The 17,418-nt window shown below is 36.3% G+C and overlaps 2 protein-coding genes across 3 annotated transcripts; both read right to left on the reverse strand.

Annotated features, from left to right (window-relative positions):
* Positions 1–1,675: 1,675 nt before the first annotated feature.
* LOC125198592 (inositol hexakisphosphate and diphosphoinositol-pentakisphosphate kinase VIP2-like) lies at positions 1,676–11,264 on the reverse strand. Of its 2 annotated transcripts, none has more exons than XM_048096912.2 (28): positions 10,852–11,264; positions 10,651–10,710; positions 10,473–10,519; positions 10,276–10,359; positions 9,588–9,651; positions 8,759–8,912; positions 8,576–8,646; positions 7,735–7,839; positions 6,804–6,896; positions 6,495–6,569; positions 6,196–6,281; positions 5,757–5,963; positions 5,574–5,673; positions 5,417–5,487; positions 5,255–5,336; positions 4,855–5,139; positions 4,720–4,782; positions 4,561–4,635; positions 4,349–4,477; positions 3,987–4,228; positions 3,866–3,910; positions 3,682–3,748; positions 3,395–3,466; positions 3,043–3,293; positions 2,828–2,885; positions 2,558–2,725; positions 2,324–2,398; positions 1,676–2,236 (listed from the first exon to the last, which is right to left on the reverse strand). In XM_048096912.2, the coding sequence occupies exons 1-28, from the start codon at positions 10,918–10,920 to the stop codon at positions 1,970–1,972; spliced, it is 3,165 nt and encodes a 1,054-aa protein (XP_047952869.1). In that variant the 5' UTR covers positions 10,921–11,264; the 3' UTR covers positions 1,676–1,969. The 2 variants fall into 2 exon arrangements, with proteins under 2 accessions (XP_047952869.1, XP_047952868.1); XM_048096911.2 differs by having other exon boundaries at positions 1,676–2,239.
* A 3,189-nt stretch (positions 11,265–14,453) lies between these two features.
* Positions 14,454–16,632, reverse strand: LOC125198550 (uncharacterized). The gene is made up of 3 exons (XM_048096866.2): positions 16,022–16,632; positions 14,989–15,274; positions 14,454–14,758 (listed from the first exon to the last, which is right to left on the reverse strand). The coding sequence occupies exons 1-3, from the start codon at positions 16,529–16,531 to the stop codon at positions 14,700–14,702; spliced, it is 855 nt and encodes a 284-aa protein (XP_047952823.1). The 5' UTR covers positions 16,532–16,632; the 3' UTR covers positions 14,454–14,699.
* Positions 16,633–17,418: the final 786 nt, after the last annotated feature.

Raw genomic sequence — 17,418 nt, forward strand, 5'->3', positions numbered from 1 at the left:
CTCAAAGCCAATTCTCAATTAATTAAGAGCCCTACAAGCTCGAAACCAAATTTTTTCAACAACTTCACCACTTATAATTTTTAAAATAAAATTATATACGCTAAATATCGATCGTAATTAATAGTAACATAGAAAGTTGTGTGTATGGGTAAGTAAGTATATATGATTTTCTTAGTATTTCATTATAACTATTCAATCCATAATTTGGCAAAACCTTAGTATTTAGTGTTGTTAATTGGTGCACTTAATGTGAATTGTTTGGAGAAGTTGCTATTTTTGTTTATGATAATAAATAAAGTATACGACTAATTCAAGAAAGGTAAAAGAGAAAAGTAGAAAATAAATAAAAAATCAAGAAAAAAACGGTTGATTCATATTTATTGCACTTTAAATCCAAACCGACTTTTTAACAATGACCTAGTTTTAGTATTTAAGAAATTCGACTATTCTAAGGGTGGGTGTGAAAGCAACTCTAATTTCATTTTGACTATTCATAAGCTACATATCATACGACTAAAGACAAATGTGAAAATTGATCAATCAAATTATTTTGATAATGTTTATCAAATCGAATAGGAATTTCATCGAGTTTAGGCCAAATTGGAATGTGATTTTTTCTCTTCAAAATTTATCTTTAAAAGTCTAATTAATGAAAATGTTTAAAAAAAACAAGAACCAACCTTAAATAGCTACTGTATTTAATTTGATATAACTACATAAGTACATAGAAAAATAAAAGTATAGTGTCGGCGAAAACCAAATTAGTTTGTTTAGTCAATTACTTATGTTCAAATAATTTAAGCCAATATAAAATAAATTGGAGAATATTACAATTCATAATTCCAAGGACAGTTGTGTTGATATTTCGTAACATTATAAAATTTCCTACTTTCCAAACCACAAATATACACTTAACGTTTAAACAGGGAATATTATTGACATATATTAATCAAAATAAATACAAAAGGACCACTAATATCTAATTATTGAGAAGACTCGTGTGGACTAAAACCTCATATAATTACACGTGTGTGTGTGTGTCTGTGTATCTTTGTTTTTTCTATTTGAAATGGATATTTTATTGTCCTTTTTCCCGAATTCTTGGTAAATGGATTATTATTCAAAGGGAAAATTTAAACCATAAATTGCGATATTTGTTATGAGTCGCAATTTGGTGATGACATCTTTTAAATAAAATGCCTAATATTTGACAGTTTTATGAAAAGAAATTATGGTATGGTTATGATGCAATAGTGAACTGGCACCAAAAGTTACAAAGTTCAAATTAATCAACAAAATTAATGTGAGTTGATTTAATGACAGAGTAGTAATACCGATACCAATACTAAAGATTTCATGTTCGAATCCACCATAATATTGACTTTAAATTTATATCTTCTACATAATTTTAAAGGAGTTCGACAATTTGCAATAAATAAAAATAACTAATTCAAAGCTTCTTTTGAAAACAAAAATCTTAATTTTGAAAAGAAAAAAAAAAACGTTTTAGTTTGTATGTGTGTGTGACAAAATTGGCTCTGCGTCTATGTTTGTTTTTCTAGTGTATATCTCTGTGTTTGTTTGTGTGAGAGAGAGTAAGGAGTCATTGTCGTGACTCATTCATCGTCCAAAAATTAAATGTCTTCAAGAAATGGGCCCACTAAGATTCTAGAAAAACCCAAAATTTCCTATAATTATATTTATGGTAGGTTTGAAACAAATGGGGCCTACAAAACACCATTTTGTTGGGCTCAAAAGATCCATTTACAGTCCCACCAATAAACAACCAACAAAAAATTTGCAGACAAAACATTAAAACATAACCACTTTCCTAAGTCACAGAACTGTCACCATTAATCTAACAAAACACAAACATGAAGAATCTCACCATTTCAACACACCTGCAACAATCATCTCAGGCGAAAAAGGGCGAAAGAATCGATCTTGATGAGAGGACTATGTGGCTTAACTACTTCCCGTTGGCGTGTGATGAGTGCCGGTTGAAAGACAAGAGATTGACGAGGCGCTCCAGAACGGCCGCGCTCTTGGAGAAGTAGCCGGAGAATCCTTGAGGAATCATGGGAGGAGGGAAGTCCTCTGCTGGCATTGCAAAGGGCCGGATCATCTTCTCCATCCTCTCGAATGTCAAGTATGATTCGACTTCTTGAAGCCGCTCAGGGCCGTTTATGGCCAAAGTGTGCTCTTGATGCCATGAAGACGAGTCTCTCTCATTTGCCTGCTGAAAGTCGAACATCAACTTCGATTCAACAACTTCTATAGGGCATAGAAAGGAGGATTAAAATCAGTTGAAGTCGAAGTTTACCTCCAACGGGGACAAATCTGCACCTCGGCTAAAGGTCATTTCTACGCGGAATCTCTTTGGATCTTCTAATGCCAACTGCATCAGTTTCAAATACCATCATTCATCCATCAAACTCAAGAGATTGATGTTTTTGTTAAAATTTTGATATTGTAATGAGAAAGGCAGTAGCATAGCTATGGATATTGCAACGGGAATATGTCGAATGGGAAGGAGCTTTAGATGAGAGAGACGAACCTCTGTGTTCTCGAATAACCTGAACACAATGTAACTCATGTAGTCAAGCTCCTTTGTCCGACACAAGCGCTCCAAGGTGCTATCACACACGAGGCTTGGCTCTCCTTGGAGGGACTCGTCCAAGTTGCAGTAACGGAGAACATTCATCATGGAGTGGATATGAGATTCCTGTCAACCGAAAAGAAACAAATTCAACCGAGTTTAAAATTTCAAACTGAAGTTGAAAATAGGAAGTTGTATGGAGAAAATTATAGTACTACACTCACTCACCGATGTAAAATATAGCCGCGTCCTCACATGTCGCTCCGGGGTTCTTACGTTTGCATACCTGATGGGAGTAAACATACATACATTGGAAGAAAAACTATCATAGTTTCAAACAGTTTGAATTGAGAGTCCAATTTTACTAAGCATAAACTTATAAATCATAACTTAAAATAAAATAAAATCTGCAAAAATAGATAACACACTGTGCAAACACTTACTTTGGGTCCAATCGGTACTTGGGTTCTTTGTCGTCGTCATCATCTAGATCCACGGATTTCTCACTGCCGAGACTAGCCTTAGACACATGTTCAGGATTAATCTGAGATTTTTGAAGATCTGCAGAATCTTCTCTTGCAATGCTAGGGAGTTCTGTAGTCTCTTGGTTACTCTTCAATTCAGCGATGCTGATTGCTTCTTCGCGTGTGTTTCTAAGATCGATCAAGATCTTCCCCAACAAACGACGAGCAATCTGAAAAAATATTACAAGGTGAGTCTTATATGATGGATTAGCTAGAGAACTTTTCTTATATGTGAAGAAGATTCATTTCAAGAAGTGAATATGTTGCATACCTTGGATCCGATTTTCAACTTCTGTTTCGGGTTGATTCCATACTCGTTCGGAATAACACCATCTGCAAGTAACTACAAGAAAATCGGAATTCAATGAATGATGCAACAAATTTAAGCATGCGACTGCATTGAGTGGCCTCAGAGCATCAGCCACAAAGAAGATAATATTCTCCATTTTAGTTCACTTTTCTTTCAATTTACGTGTATAGGTTGTGGGAAGAGGAGCAGCGCAATTGAGAGCAATCAAACGTAAGAGAGCATGCATCACCGTATTGGCTATTTCATACCTGTGCCACTTTGAAAAGTTCGTATAGGCCTTCTAGTTTTAGATGCGCGTTGTGCAAGAGATCATATCTGTCAAACCGAAAGGGGAAACATCAATGAATCAGAAATTTGTTAAAGAAACTTGCTGATGCAAATCACAATCAAATGTTATGTTTGCTACAAAAGAAAAGCTGTGCATCTCCTTACTTGCTTGAGTCATAAACATCGGGTATTTGTGTGAGGTCAAACCGCCTGCAATTGCACGCGCATAGCTAAAGTTTGAGTTCAAGTTGCACAATGTGGGAGAATGAAGGGAGAACAGACATACTCTTTGCGCTCGTTATACAAATCCCTCGCAAGTTTTCTCCAACGAGCGAGCATGAGAAGAAATCCCTCACTGCCACAAGGTAAGCCAGCAGCAATCCGATCAACATCCATACTTGTCTTGCCAAGGGCCTTCGCTTGATCGTATGGCAGAATCACATCGTAAGAGGTCTTCCCCGCGAGCTCCTCGTTCTCATCCTTGGCTAGAATTCTCACTTGCTCCGTGAGCTTCTTCGTTAACTTCACCTGGTTTTGGTTTTGATGAAGGGATTCAGTTCATAATAATACCAAAAACTTGTGGAAATAGGGTGGTTTGACACGACTCAAAATGCAAAAACAAAGAGTAACACGAAGTAAGCACTTTACAATTTCGGGAAGAAGTTGGGATGCGTTCGGAGGAACTCCACTACCATCTACCATCCAAGGCTTTTCTCCCGGCGGATCAGTGCTCTCAATCGTATCGTTATGGGAAGTTATGATCTCGTGTAGCCTGGCCTGGGGAAAAAAAGCAAAGACGAAATAAAAGCATACTATTTTTCAGGGTACGATGGCAAAAAAGTGGGACTCGAAAGACTAACCTTAGCTTCTACCATCTCGGAACTGGCGTTCTCCGACCCATCCAGCATAGAAGAGTCCTTACTGACAAGCGAAACCTTAGACGGTTTTAAGAAGATGTGAAAATGGTGGTTTCGAAATAATAACATGGCATTAATCAGAGTTATGAATGTTTGACCTACCAAAATCGGTGTCAATTGCCCTTCCAAATCTAGAAGACCTTTAGCGAAAGCAGCTGCAGACATCTGTGAATGGTAAACAAACCGAGGTTTCAGATGCATTGAATATGCCGCATAAAAGAGTTAAGAGAGCCTAACCTGCACACGGCCTTCATCTGAGCTGTATATCTTTAAGTCATGGCGGTATGTACTATGGAGACGAAGCAGGCCCGTACCTTCACCAGGATATATATTGTTCCGGAAATACCTTCCTAGCTCTTCAGCCTGTTTTCTGCCAGCATGTGTGAGGACACCGCCGTATTTAAGAATCATCAGGGCCTCAGTAGGCCGTTCGTCTTCCCCTTCGCCATTCGCTTTTGCCACTTTGACCCATTTTAAAGGCTTGAGTTGGACTTTCCGATAAATGCCAGAGAAATGCCCGCCCTGGATGCCATAGCATCGATAACCATTACAATCGTACAAGCAAAATAGCACTTACAAATAGCAGAGAATAAAAGTAAGACGAAAGGAGATTTTACTAATGAAAAATGATATGGACCTCCTCAAGCACAGCTTTCACTTGCCGAAGCTTTTCAGCATGCTCGATATCGTCAGCTTCACTGTCACTCCCGTGATCAGGTCTGCATAATACACACATATGACCAAAACAAAGCCCAGTTATAAGTGGATACAACTAAATTGGGGGGAAAAAATAACACACCTCGTACGAGGAACTAGAATTCGTGTCGCATCCAAAAGATCTTGCAGTTGAACAGCACTTTTGAGCTTTGTCTGCAGGAAAGGATGGAAAGGTATTAAAAGGGAAAAAAGGCGCATTTATAAATAAACAAGAATCGCAAGGAGGAATAAACGAGCACCTCTGCCCTTGGCTTTCCCCCGTTATACTTCAACATCAAATTCAATAGTTTTTCCTCAGTAACTCGCAGCTTCACTTTCTGTTTTGGAGTTCTGTCACCACTGATAGCAAAAGGAGCACTTATCAATGGATAATACTACGTGTAGTATTTAACTAGAACTGTAAACAAAAGGTAACATCTTACTGACGAACAATGGCAATCACGCTACGTAGTTCTTCGGACTGCCCAAAAGTTCCGATTATCCCACTTCCCTGACGTGTTAAACCATCAAAGGGCTGAGCAGGTTCATTAACCTTCCAAGGTAGAACTGGAGGTATTGTTGATGAAAGATGTGGAGCTTTAGCATCAAGAAACATTTTCCTCATAACACATGCAGCGTCATCATAATATCTGGCATAGTAATTTCAAAATATTCAGAAGCCCGATAAAAGGACAAGAAAAGGAGGGGAGAGGGGTACACGAAGCAAAAAGAAGGGGTGTTACAAATGAAGCGAACAAAGTCTCAAAAGAGGTCATTGCAATGATCGGATTAGTCCATAGTTTTAGCTTAGTTGAAATCAATCCACCAAATGATATAAAATCAAACTGACAAAAAAATGGAAATGGGAACAGGAAATTTTACTTGTAGGAGTTCTTGACGAAGCTCCATCCATTGACATCACAGACATAGGAACGCCCCTCACAGCGCAAGAGATCGAAGCCACAAACCTGTATGTCATGTTTATGAGAAACTGAGAAGCCACTTCGCAAAAAAAACCAGGAAATTCTACTATATTTCTTAGAAGGTCTATTATTGCCACACAAATCTAACAACCATTTCTAAATCATTGGATAATTTGGGGGACTGTGGGAAGAGCAAAGAATAAAACTGAATTGAATAAATATTGACAACTGGTCTATGAAAGTATAATATTTACTTACAGCTTGCCTAAATGCAATGCACACCTCTCGAGCCATTTCTTTCTCCATAGGAGTGAGCAGAACAGGATATCTAACCTGCACATGCATGAACTATTATAGCCAATAATTCCACTTTATACCTCATATCGTGGATATAGAGCATTGATTATATAAGTACATGAGTGATGTATAAGCAACAATCGTCACAACCATCAAATTGGTAGCTGTAAGAAGAGCTACCGTGCTACAACTAAATCATATTAAAATCTCAACTTACATGCCCTAGAAGACAAGCTCAGTTTGTGGAATAAGATCATACAAGTTACTTACTTCTTTACCATCAGGGTTTCGCATAACTACACCATCAACTACTGGCGATTTCCTTGCCTCTGCATGAGCATATTCGGGACCAACTGTGTACACCTAAGAATTGTTAAGAAGTTAAAGCTTTTTCTCAAACCAGTTTATAGTAGAATATCCCCGAGCAATAAATTGAATTCTAAACAATTTTATTCCTCCTCCCACTACATTGTGGGTGGTTTTGGTGAAGGTCACGAGATGACTCTACAGCATAACTTCAGTCGGATAATTTCTATACTAATCATTCAATATATAGTCTGAGAAAAACTGTTAACTGTATCAGGCAGTTCCAGATGAAAAGGTTCATTGGAATATGTTAAAAGCATAAATCTATAACCTTAAGATGAGTGGCTGCTTAACTAAAGTTAACCGTCAGCCTAATTCTGAGCACTCAAGGGAATGAAAAACATACAATTCTAGTAGACAGAGTTCGTCGCTGCATGATACTAAATACTCCCTCCGTCCCAGATAATTCATCCCAGTTTTCCATTTCGGTCCGTCCCATACAATTTGTCCCACTTCACTTTTACCATTTTTGGTAGTGGACCTCATATTCCACTAACTCATTCCTACTCACATTTTATTATAAAACTAATATATAAAGGTAGGACCCACATTCCACTAACTTTTTCAACCCACTTTTCATTACAATTCTTAAAACCCGTGCCCGGTCAAAGTGACCCGAATTATCAGGGACGGAGGGAGTAGATATTTACACACTTCTGCAAAATATTTCTAAATATCCCAAGGGAATTTCTCGTCAATTCAAAAGTTCTCAGAGATTCAAGAATATTAAGATGATTCCTGTTCCACCTTCTTTGTGATGTTTGGATTTTAGCAACTTCAGATATGATAAAAGTTCAATCAAGAGTAATTCATAAAATAAATGGTGGTTAACTACCTTTACATCTGTGCCTCCAGTGGGCATAAATTCCTCGTATATATAAGAACCTTCGCGTCTCACTCTTCTCACATCTGGATGAAATTCACTTGACCGATTACCAACCTGAGAAAGGAACAGCAATATATTGCATACGTCAATTAGTTAAATAAAGGGTGATGAAATGTATACGCACTATTAAATGAACAAGTTTTCATCTGATATTGATTTTAAATATCTAAAGCAGCTTCTTATACATTGATTGTCATATTGAGATTATTAATCATTCAAAATAAGTCTAAAGGACAAAAATATTTTCTTGACCATGATGAACTACACATGGATTAAATATCAGGATAGAGAAAAGTAAAAAAGTTCGTAAAATTATACCAGAATACTCCATGCAAATATGAAAATATGATATCTAAATATTTTTCTTACACATGATTATCTGAATAGTGAATATGAAATATGAAACAGCTCCAGTGAAGAGTCTTGGGACTATGTGAATGTGATGCATTCTATACCTATAATTTTATGAGAAATGTAAAATTTATCAGTGGCCTAAAACGAGTTTCAACATTCCACAGTGGCCAACACACCTGGAAATGATACTGCTTTAAAACTAGGGGATGGCTTATTGAACTGTATAGAGCTAAAGAATAAAGTGGACTTCAATCAAATTATATTGAACAGAGGCAGAACTGGTTCAACAGCCTTGCAATTGAACCTTAGAATACTATAGTTTCCGTTACAATAAATAGATAATAATAATCATAATAATAAGAATGAAGTGTCTCAAACCTGACTCAGACATCAAGGACTTACCGAAATGAACTCAAAACATCTGCTAAATTCTTACCTTTCTAAACAATTCTTTCATTCCCCCACCAGCTGAACTAGGATAATATATCATTATACTGTGATCATCACCTTCACAAAAGACAGAATAAAAATTGGCACCCATTTCTAGAAAATTAAAATGATACTACTACATGAGTGCACAGAATAAAAGGTTCCAGTATAATATGCTCAATATCTATACCATGAATCGGTTTTTCCACAAAAGGCTTCCAGAACCGATTGCCGTGGACTTCAACAAAATCCTCCTCCTCGGAAAAAAAGTCCAGCTCTTGATTGGGAAACTCTCTGTTCACTAGGGCATATCTTGGAACATTAATGCCAAACATTTCAAGTTTCTGCCATCAAATGAAGACTACTTACCACTTTAATCATTCTATTATTAAATGGAAAAGAAAACCATCTTTAATCTAATACATATTCCATTGGTCAAAAGTAGTATGGTGTCAATTCAGTGGATAACACACTCAGTGCACATGTATAGTTTCGGTTAAACACTGGAGACTTCAGTTCTTTTTTTGGTTATGTCTGGAAAAATTAGGCAAGTAACAAGAATGAATGCATGATTTAGTTAGGCAGAGAAATAAATGAGATAGACACTTTGCTTTTTTAAGAAATACTATATTGCTATTAATTTTATGCTCTTAGTAGGTAGAAATCAAAATGTAGTTGCAAAATGGTTTACACTGACAAAAACATGGAGACTTTTGAGTTTTGAGAAGTATGAGATATGAAAACTACCACTCCCCTGAAAATGACATAATTTTCTTGTACGGATTGATGCTATGTTACTTGTTTAGTGTGAGGGTGAAGCAGATACTGGGAAACAAAACAGGTGTGCACATACAAAAGTTACGCCATTGATTAGGGAGAATAATATGGGGGAAACTGGAAAGTCAAGGAAAAGGTGGGGGGGGGGGGGGGGGGAGAATCCAGACAATCAGTTTACAAGAAAAGGCCTACAGCAAACCAATGTATATCAACTTTCTCTAAAGGATTAAAAGGATGCAAACCTCATACACTCTCCTTCGATCATGAAGAAGACGTTGATCTCCCAATTCGTTTACAAGAAAAGGCCTACAGCAAACCAAATGACAAAAGCAGCAAGACTGAGGGATACTTAGACAACATAGCAGACACAATACATTGGATTTATGAAAAAATATTTGAAATCAAAGTAATCATGACAGCACTGGTTGCATGCAGACGGATGTAGAAAAGATCCAATTAAAAGTACCATTTAAAGTTTAAAGGAACTACAACAACATCCGTTACTGAAAATGCTTCTACTTCCATAAAGGAAGGCCAGGAGCATTTCAAGGATGGGAGAAGAGGAAATAAACTCAATGAAGCTACAAGCTTTTTCCTACGGTTTTATCGACAGCAGCAGAACCACAGATGTTACGTAACTCGAATACTTCAACATATATGTCTTCAGTTGCAACACCATCCTTTCCTAGTAGCTGCTTCTTCTTCAAAAGACTAATATATCCAACAGAAGGAGGAAAGGAACTACAGTACTCCTGAAAACCTTCAACATATTTATCGTCTAAGGTATACGCCCTAACTCTCGTTGCATGCACTATATAGTAAGAAGAAAAAAAAAGAAATGAAAAGAATATGCATATAACAGAGTTTCCTACAATATGTAAGAGCACAATGAGAAGCTGCACATTGGACTAAGAAGAGATGTATGCTTACCTTCTTAGAGTAGCATATGCTTCAGCCTTCTTCAGAGGATAGCCAGTAGAATAGAAGGCAATCAAGCAGTCACATATAGGCCATCTGCAATTATACACTTATCTCAATTTCATCAAAATAAACCAAAGAACTGACATACATACCAAGAAAAGGAAAAAAGAACTAAACAGTAAAATTTAAAAGGGATAAAAAATCACCTTTCAATAGGCTCTTCGAGGATTACCTTGTCCCCAAAATGTACAATCTACAATCATATTAACATCACAAAAAAGATCAAAATTGAGTATCCAAAATTGAACAAACAAGTTTGGCCTCAAACATCATTGCACTGAATATTTCACTGTCCAAAGCTGGCAAATACTACTAATCACTCACATCAAATTCTCCAAATGCTTGCAGCCTCTCCAAAATCTGCAGCATCGGCCCAGAAAAGGCCTAAAATTATCCAAAAACAAACAGTTTACCAAAAACACCACTCCATAATTTAATCAGCACAAATCAACAGTGTACAAAACCAAAAAAAAGTGCATGGTTTTTGAAGCAAAAAAACTCAGTAATAAAAAACAAACATATCACCTTCTTTTCCATAACACAGACTCCTATTGTAACATTCTTGCGAGAGCGAGAAACAGCATCGCCCACCATTTCTAACCGCAAAAAGATTAAATTTTGGGCACTGCCCACCACTTCTCAATCTCCTCCGAGCTGATTACTGAAGAAATTCCAACCCACATTCATGCAAATTATGTACATTCAATATGATTCCAGCGCAATTTCGTTGCAACCAAAAATGTAAAAATACCAAAGGAAAAATGCATAAATAACTACAAAGTTGTTAGGCCAGATGCAATAAATCCGCAACCAATATGGTAAAAAGGCCAGAAATCACTCGTCAGCTTCTTCATTTTTCTAAAAATTTGATTTTTATTATTTGGGTAACAGGCCCAAAACAAAAATTCAAGAACGTGTGATTTTTTCTGGGTTTTGTATATTTTGGAAAAATAGTTTTTTTTTTTTTTTATGTAGAATATACTGATGAACTTGGATATCTATCGAAAGTGACGGTTCTTAGGAATTTGTGGGCTTTATATTGATTTTATAACCTTCTACGATATGCACGTTAATTGTGTGATCTACATATTAATTTATGAATATTTATTATAGAATAATATGACAAAAATTTGTACAAGCATGAGTTACAAAAAAAATACTCTTATTTGCGAAAGCTAATTTGTTTCAAAGTTTACGAGTGTTTTTTAGATTGAAACTTGTTAAAGGAATTGTTATTTTAAATAAAAGTAACTTTATGTTAATGACAATTAATTATTTTTAATAAAAAAGGACTTGTTTGTGATTAAGAGTGACTGTTGGTGAATGCGCTTTTTACATAAATTGAATTAAATTAAATAAATAATATTCATATATGATAATCCATCCGAACATTTGTCACGTGTTTTTATATATATGTACTTTTAGATTTAATCATTTACATAAAAAAATAATGTAAATTGTGAAAATTTGGACATATTATGATTGGCTACGGACATTGAGAGCGACGAGCATTATAAAACACATGATTGAAAGGTGGTTCGTTTTTGCATGTGTACCTTTTTGGATGATTTAAAGTGGTGGAGTTGGTGTTGGTCTCTCTATAATCAAATATAGTTCACACTGTCAAATAAGTAGTCTTGATTTTCCCATGAAATGACAGCAAAAAAATAGGTTTATTTCATTTATAAACATTAAACACTAGTACTCCATAACATAATGTCCTTATTATATCAATTTATTTACCAATTATATTACATATGGCTCACCATCATTATATACTATAGTTATTTGTTATTAACACTACCTACAATTAATATGGGTTATTTGTAATTTTAGTAGTGTTTCCTATAGTTAGATCCAAAATTCGATTCGTCTAATGATTTTTCATCCACGTATGAATATGATTTTACTTTTACACATAAAAACTCCATTCTTCGATGTGGTTTTATATACAGCATCAACAACAATTACAAAATGGAGAAATAAAATGTTTGCTTAATTTCCTTGTTCTCACTTAACTCAAGGTGGTTTAGATGACAAATGAAATGATAAATATAATTCTTCAACATTCTAAAGTTTTGTGTTGGCTTAAAAGAAAATTTGATGAATCATTGATTTAACATGAGTACATTTGTAACATAGCTTTCCACGTGTAATTCATCATTTTCGATTGCATAATTAGTTCCGCTATTCACTAATAATAATGCAAGTATTTAACTGAACTACTATTACAAAAACCAATATGTTAGACAAGTAGCTAAGAGCATTTCCAACCGTTCCCTAAAATCTCCCTTATTTCTCTTTAACTCCTGCTACATCAGCACCATAATTTATCCCCAGTTTTTAGCTAACTTTTAGCCAACTGTTCCAATAGTTTCTCCCTTATTTCTCCCTAACTCAACATTTCATTTTTACATCATCACTAATTTAATTGTTTTATTTTTGTATATAATAAAGCTAGCTAATTTAATTTATAAGACAAAACAAATAATGGTAATAAAGTTCGTTGTATTAAACACGGGTAAACATTACAACGACGAAAATTAATAAAAAAAAATAGTACAGGAATGGAAAAAAAATTCAAAGTAAAAAAATTCAAGGGCGGTGGGCGCGGTTTCTATTTGCCCACAATTCTTCGATCATATCGTGTTGTAGTGCTCGATGGGCCTCCTTCTGGTGTATGTCCATGAACGCCTTGAACCGTTCATGTTCGTTGTACGGTACACCCCGGCGGGCGGACTCGGACTCGGTTGAGACACCGTGACTCGATGATGCAACACTGGTGCCGTTGGTGACGTTGAGGACGCCTTCGTATTCATCATCGATGATCATGTTATGCATGATGATGCACGCATACATGATGTCGGCAATATCCCCCTGATAGAAAAAGCGCGTCGGGCCCTTTACCAGTGCAAATCGCGATTGGAGCACCCCAAACGCCCTCTACACATCATTGCGCGCAGACTCTTGCGCGATGCCGTCAGCCAGGTAGTACCCCATGTTATGCACATTGCCATTGGCCGTGAATTCGATGGAGGGGCCTAACCCGTTGACCCGCTCGTTGAAGAATGAGATATCTCATCCGGTGGGAGCGGGAGGTACCTCCTCTTCGGAAGAAGAATGAGATATCTCCTCGTCGGACCGAGAATGAGAAGACGATTCAGAATTCATTAAATATAGATGGAGAGAGGGAAAATAAATGAAGAGAGAAAAGGGATGAGGATGAGGAGAGAATGAAGAGAGAAAAGGGATGAGGATGGGGAGAGAATGAAGAGAAGGTGTGTTATTATAGGGGGAAAATTAAAAAAAAAAAATATATATATATATATATATATATATATATATTTATCGCCGAATTATCGCCCACAGTGGTCGGCGATAATCGGCGATTTTTCGCCGGTTGGCGATAAAACGGGAGGAAAAATCGCCGAATTATCGCCGACCTCTCCCATTGGTCGGTGATAACTTGGTGATAGACGGCGAAAAAACGCCGACTTTTAGCCGGCACCATTGGGAGTGCTCTAATAAAAACACAAACTAAATTACCTTTTTGAATGTAATTGTTTACTAACTTTTAATGTTAAGCTTATAGTATAGCTAATAAAAACACAAACCTAAATCACATTTTTAATGGAATTGTTTAACTTTTAATGTTAAGCTTAAATTGTAGTAGTAGATTCCTTGTGTTCAAACAGGGAAACTTGTTTCACATCTTTAGCTAAAGTGTTGTAAACAATTAGTAGTACTCTCTTTTCATTAATAAGTAACATGCTTTATACATTATTCATTTACATTAGTTAAGAGTATAACAACCAATTTTCTTTAATTAGATAGAAATGAAATCTACTTTCTTTCTGTCTTTCTCTCTATAGGAGGAAAGTTTTGCCTAAACGAATTAGCTGAAATGAACTGACAATGGATGATGATAGTGAAGGGAAAGAATTATAATTACAAACTAAATACTAAAAGTATATAATGCTAAAAAAAGGAATATATAAAATTATAATTTTGCTATTTTAGCATCCATTATATCAAAGCTGACACATATAAAAGTATCCTTGACTATATGTCTTATGTCTATAGACATATATTCCCTGCTAATATATGTCTAATGTCTATAGCCAAGATAGAATAAGATGCCCTTTTATTTTCTGTTCATATTTATAATAGAAAAGTTTTAACTCAACAAAAACATAGAAAATTTTGTTCAGTATGGGTATCATTTTTCAGACAAACAAATGAACAATCTCTCTTATGTTTCCTTTGTAGAAACAATAGTACTCCCATAAAAATTCATTGAAGATGAGCACATAGATAAATAGATAGACAGATTGATAGATAGATAGACAACGTCGTGCTTGAGAGCAGAAATTCTAAGGATGAGGAGCAAGAGAAGGCGAACGCGAAGCTGCTGGCATGAACTCATTTGCCGCTACAATAAGATAAAAGAAAAAGATAAACAAGGATTCATAACGAGTAAAGTTTGGACAGATAAACAGATCAACCCCCAATGTAATATGAAGAGTGTCATAATTTAGATTTCAGATAAGAAAATAGAGAATTTGTGTTTACAAATTGCAAAGATAACTGATCATGTTCATGATGTATGATAATCAAGAAACCAAAGAGCCCCTCAACAGATATTTCAAGAGAAGTGCATACCCCTAGAGGTGGAGGGGACTATGAAGACGTGCATAGGCGCGTTGTCTGGAGGCAGAGCTAGGCGAAGGGGATAGAGCTTGCCATTGAGACGACTACGGGAGCACACAATGATGTCCTCGAGTCCAGTCTCTTCCTCCAACCTCTGGATCAAGTCCTCTAGCCTACTCCCTTTGAGCTGAAAGCTCAGCCCTTCAACTGAATCATCAGCGTTCCCATCATCGTCCACAACATAGTAGTATATGAGGCGGCCTTCGTATTTCTTTGATGAATCATCCGAAGAACTAGACTGATCATCACAACAGTCAATCCTCCTACCCAGACAAAAACTACTTGTACAAAACTACAATTCCAATCACAATGCATGTTCAAGCTTCATGAATATACTCTTTAAATAGGCTCTTAAACAAATTTAGAAGCTTAAAGTTTGATCATATTTGTTGATGGAACAATTCGGCTAATTATCCAAATAATACACGCAAAATCTAGTCTTTCATTCTAGTATATCTTAACCTTCACATTTATATCGATTTTTTTTTATTTCAGCATCCTTAACTATAGTTATAGCCGACTTTATTATATATTACGCATTCCCTAATTACGGTCAAGGGCATATTCCGGAAATAAACAAACATGAAATTTGATCAAATTCTTGTTCATCTTGAAACTTAATAATCAGCCAGAAAAATCCATGAAATTTCAAAATTTTCACAGTTATCCCAAGGTGAAGATATCTGATCACCTACATAGTACTATTCTTTATGAATATACGATGTTGTTTAACTCATCCATGGTGGCATTCATGTGTGATATTCTGTCCGGTTACCGAATCAGATACAATTTCATAAAAAATTATGCTATAGGATAATTGCGAACAAATCAAAATTTGATAGGAGTATTTTTTTCAGCTGACTTTTACGGTTACGAGACAGAACAGAATTTGATCAAGATACTAATACAAATGATAGTACTAATATACCTATTCAATTGATTTATTTACCAAAGAAATAGTAATTTACAGAGAAAAAACACTGACCAGATTACTCGGCAGGCGGAGACTGAAATTGGAGCACCTGACGTCTTCCTCCGTCAAATCCGCGTCGGAGCGCATCTCCACAGCCTCAACATCCCACAGGATCCAGTCGTGGTGCCGGTGCGGAATATCGTGCGTCACCGAATTCCGCCACGGCGGCAATCCGCCGTTGGCGCGGAGGTAGTTTCCGTACCTGGTCTTGAGCCTGATCTGCATCCCCTCCCTGACCGGCTCCCACTCCACCGACGAGTCCAGCTTCGGCGGCACAGACTGCACGACCTTCCTTCCGGTGACGCCGAGGAGGAACTCCTCGTCCTTGGCCGTCAGGTACTTGCCGGAGCAGCTCCGCAGCCGCACCACGCCCTCCGCGCCCTCCACGAACTCCACCGCCCAAATCGCGGCGGCGGAATCCGACCGATCCTGGAAGACGGAGGCGCCGTCGCCGTCGGCGGTTAGGTATTTCTCGTGGCGGCTCTTCAGCTTCACGGATTTGGCTTTGGTGAAGAAATCCATGGCGGAATCGATTGATCGGATTTGATTCGATTTATTTTAATTTAGGGGAGCAGTGATCAGTTTCTTACCTGTATTTGATTGGATGTAAATGGCGCAAACATCCAGCAAAGGGAATTGGAAATACATATTTTTAAATTTTTTAATTAATCTCGTTAACAGTTAACCGTGGGCAGTGGCAGTCTACTACTTTGACTCTCAGCTTAACTCTATTAATAAATACGTATCTTATTTCATTTTTAATATGTTAAATGAATAAATTTCGAATTTTATTAATTAAGTCTATTCATAATTATTTTACAAAAATATTCAAATTTTTTATGTATTTTAATAACATTAAATATGTAAAAAAATAGTACTAGTACTTATTAAACATGTGAGCGGTGCTCACATAAGTAACTATATATAATAGTTAAGAATAAAAGTTGAAATAAACACACACAGATTAATTGTATACAACAATGATAGTCTTAGGGAGTTTAATTTTAATTAGTTGTGAATGTGAGAGCAGCAAATGACCGTTGAATTTTGAACGGTGGTGTCGGCACTAAATCACGAGTTGGTTTGCTCGTTCGTTAATTAATTATATACATATGCTTCTGAATTCTATTATAGTATTTCAGATTCGAGCTTGTAAGATCCAATTTTTAAGTGTGATGTGTATATATTAGTATTATTAAAAATGTGAATTTTATACAGATTTCGATGAACTCAAAATAAAAATAAGAATTTTCAAAACTTCAGAATAAGTTTGGATAGTGTGGAATGTAGATTAATTCGCAATGCAACTTGCAAGTGGATACCAGAAATTGCATTCACATTCAATTATTGCCGTCAAGTGGATCACCTTTTCTTCTCGAATTTACATAGTAGAATTTATTTCCGAAAAA

Source organism: Salvia hispanica, chromosome 6, assembly GCF_029641045.1.
Source record: "Salvia hispanica isolate PSC_SH4W2 chromosome 6, Shi_PSC_v1, whole genome shotgun sequence".
Lineage (NCBI taxonomy): Eukaryota > Viridiplantae > Streptophyta > Magnoliopsida > Lamiales > Lamiaceae > Salvia > Salvia hispanica.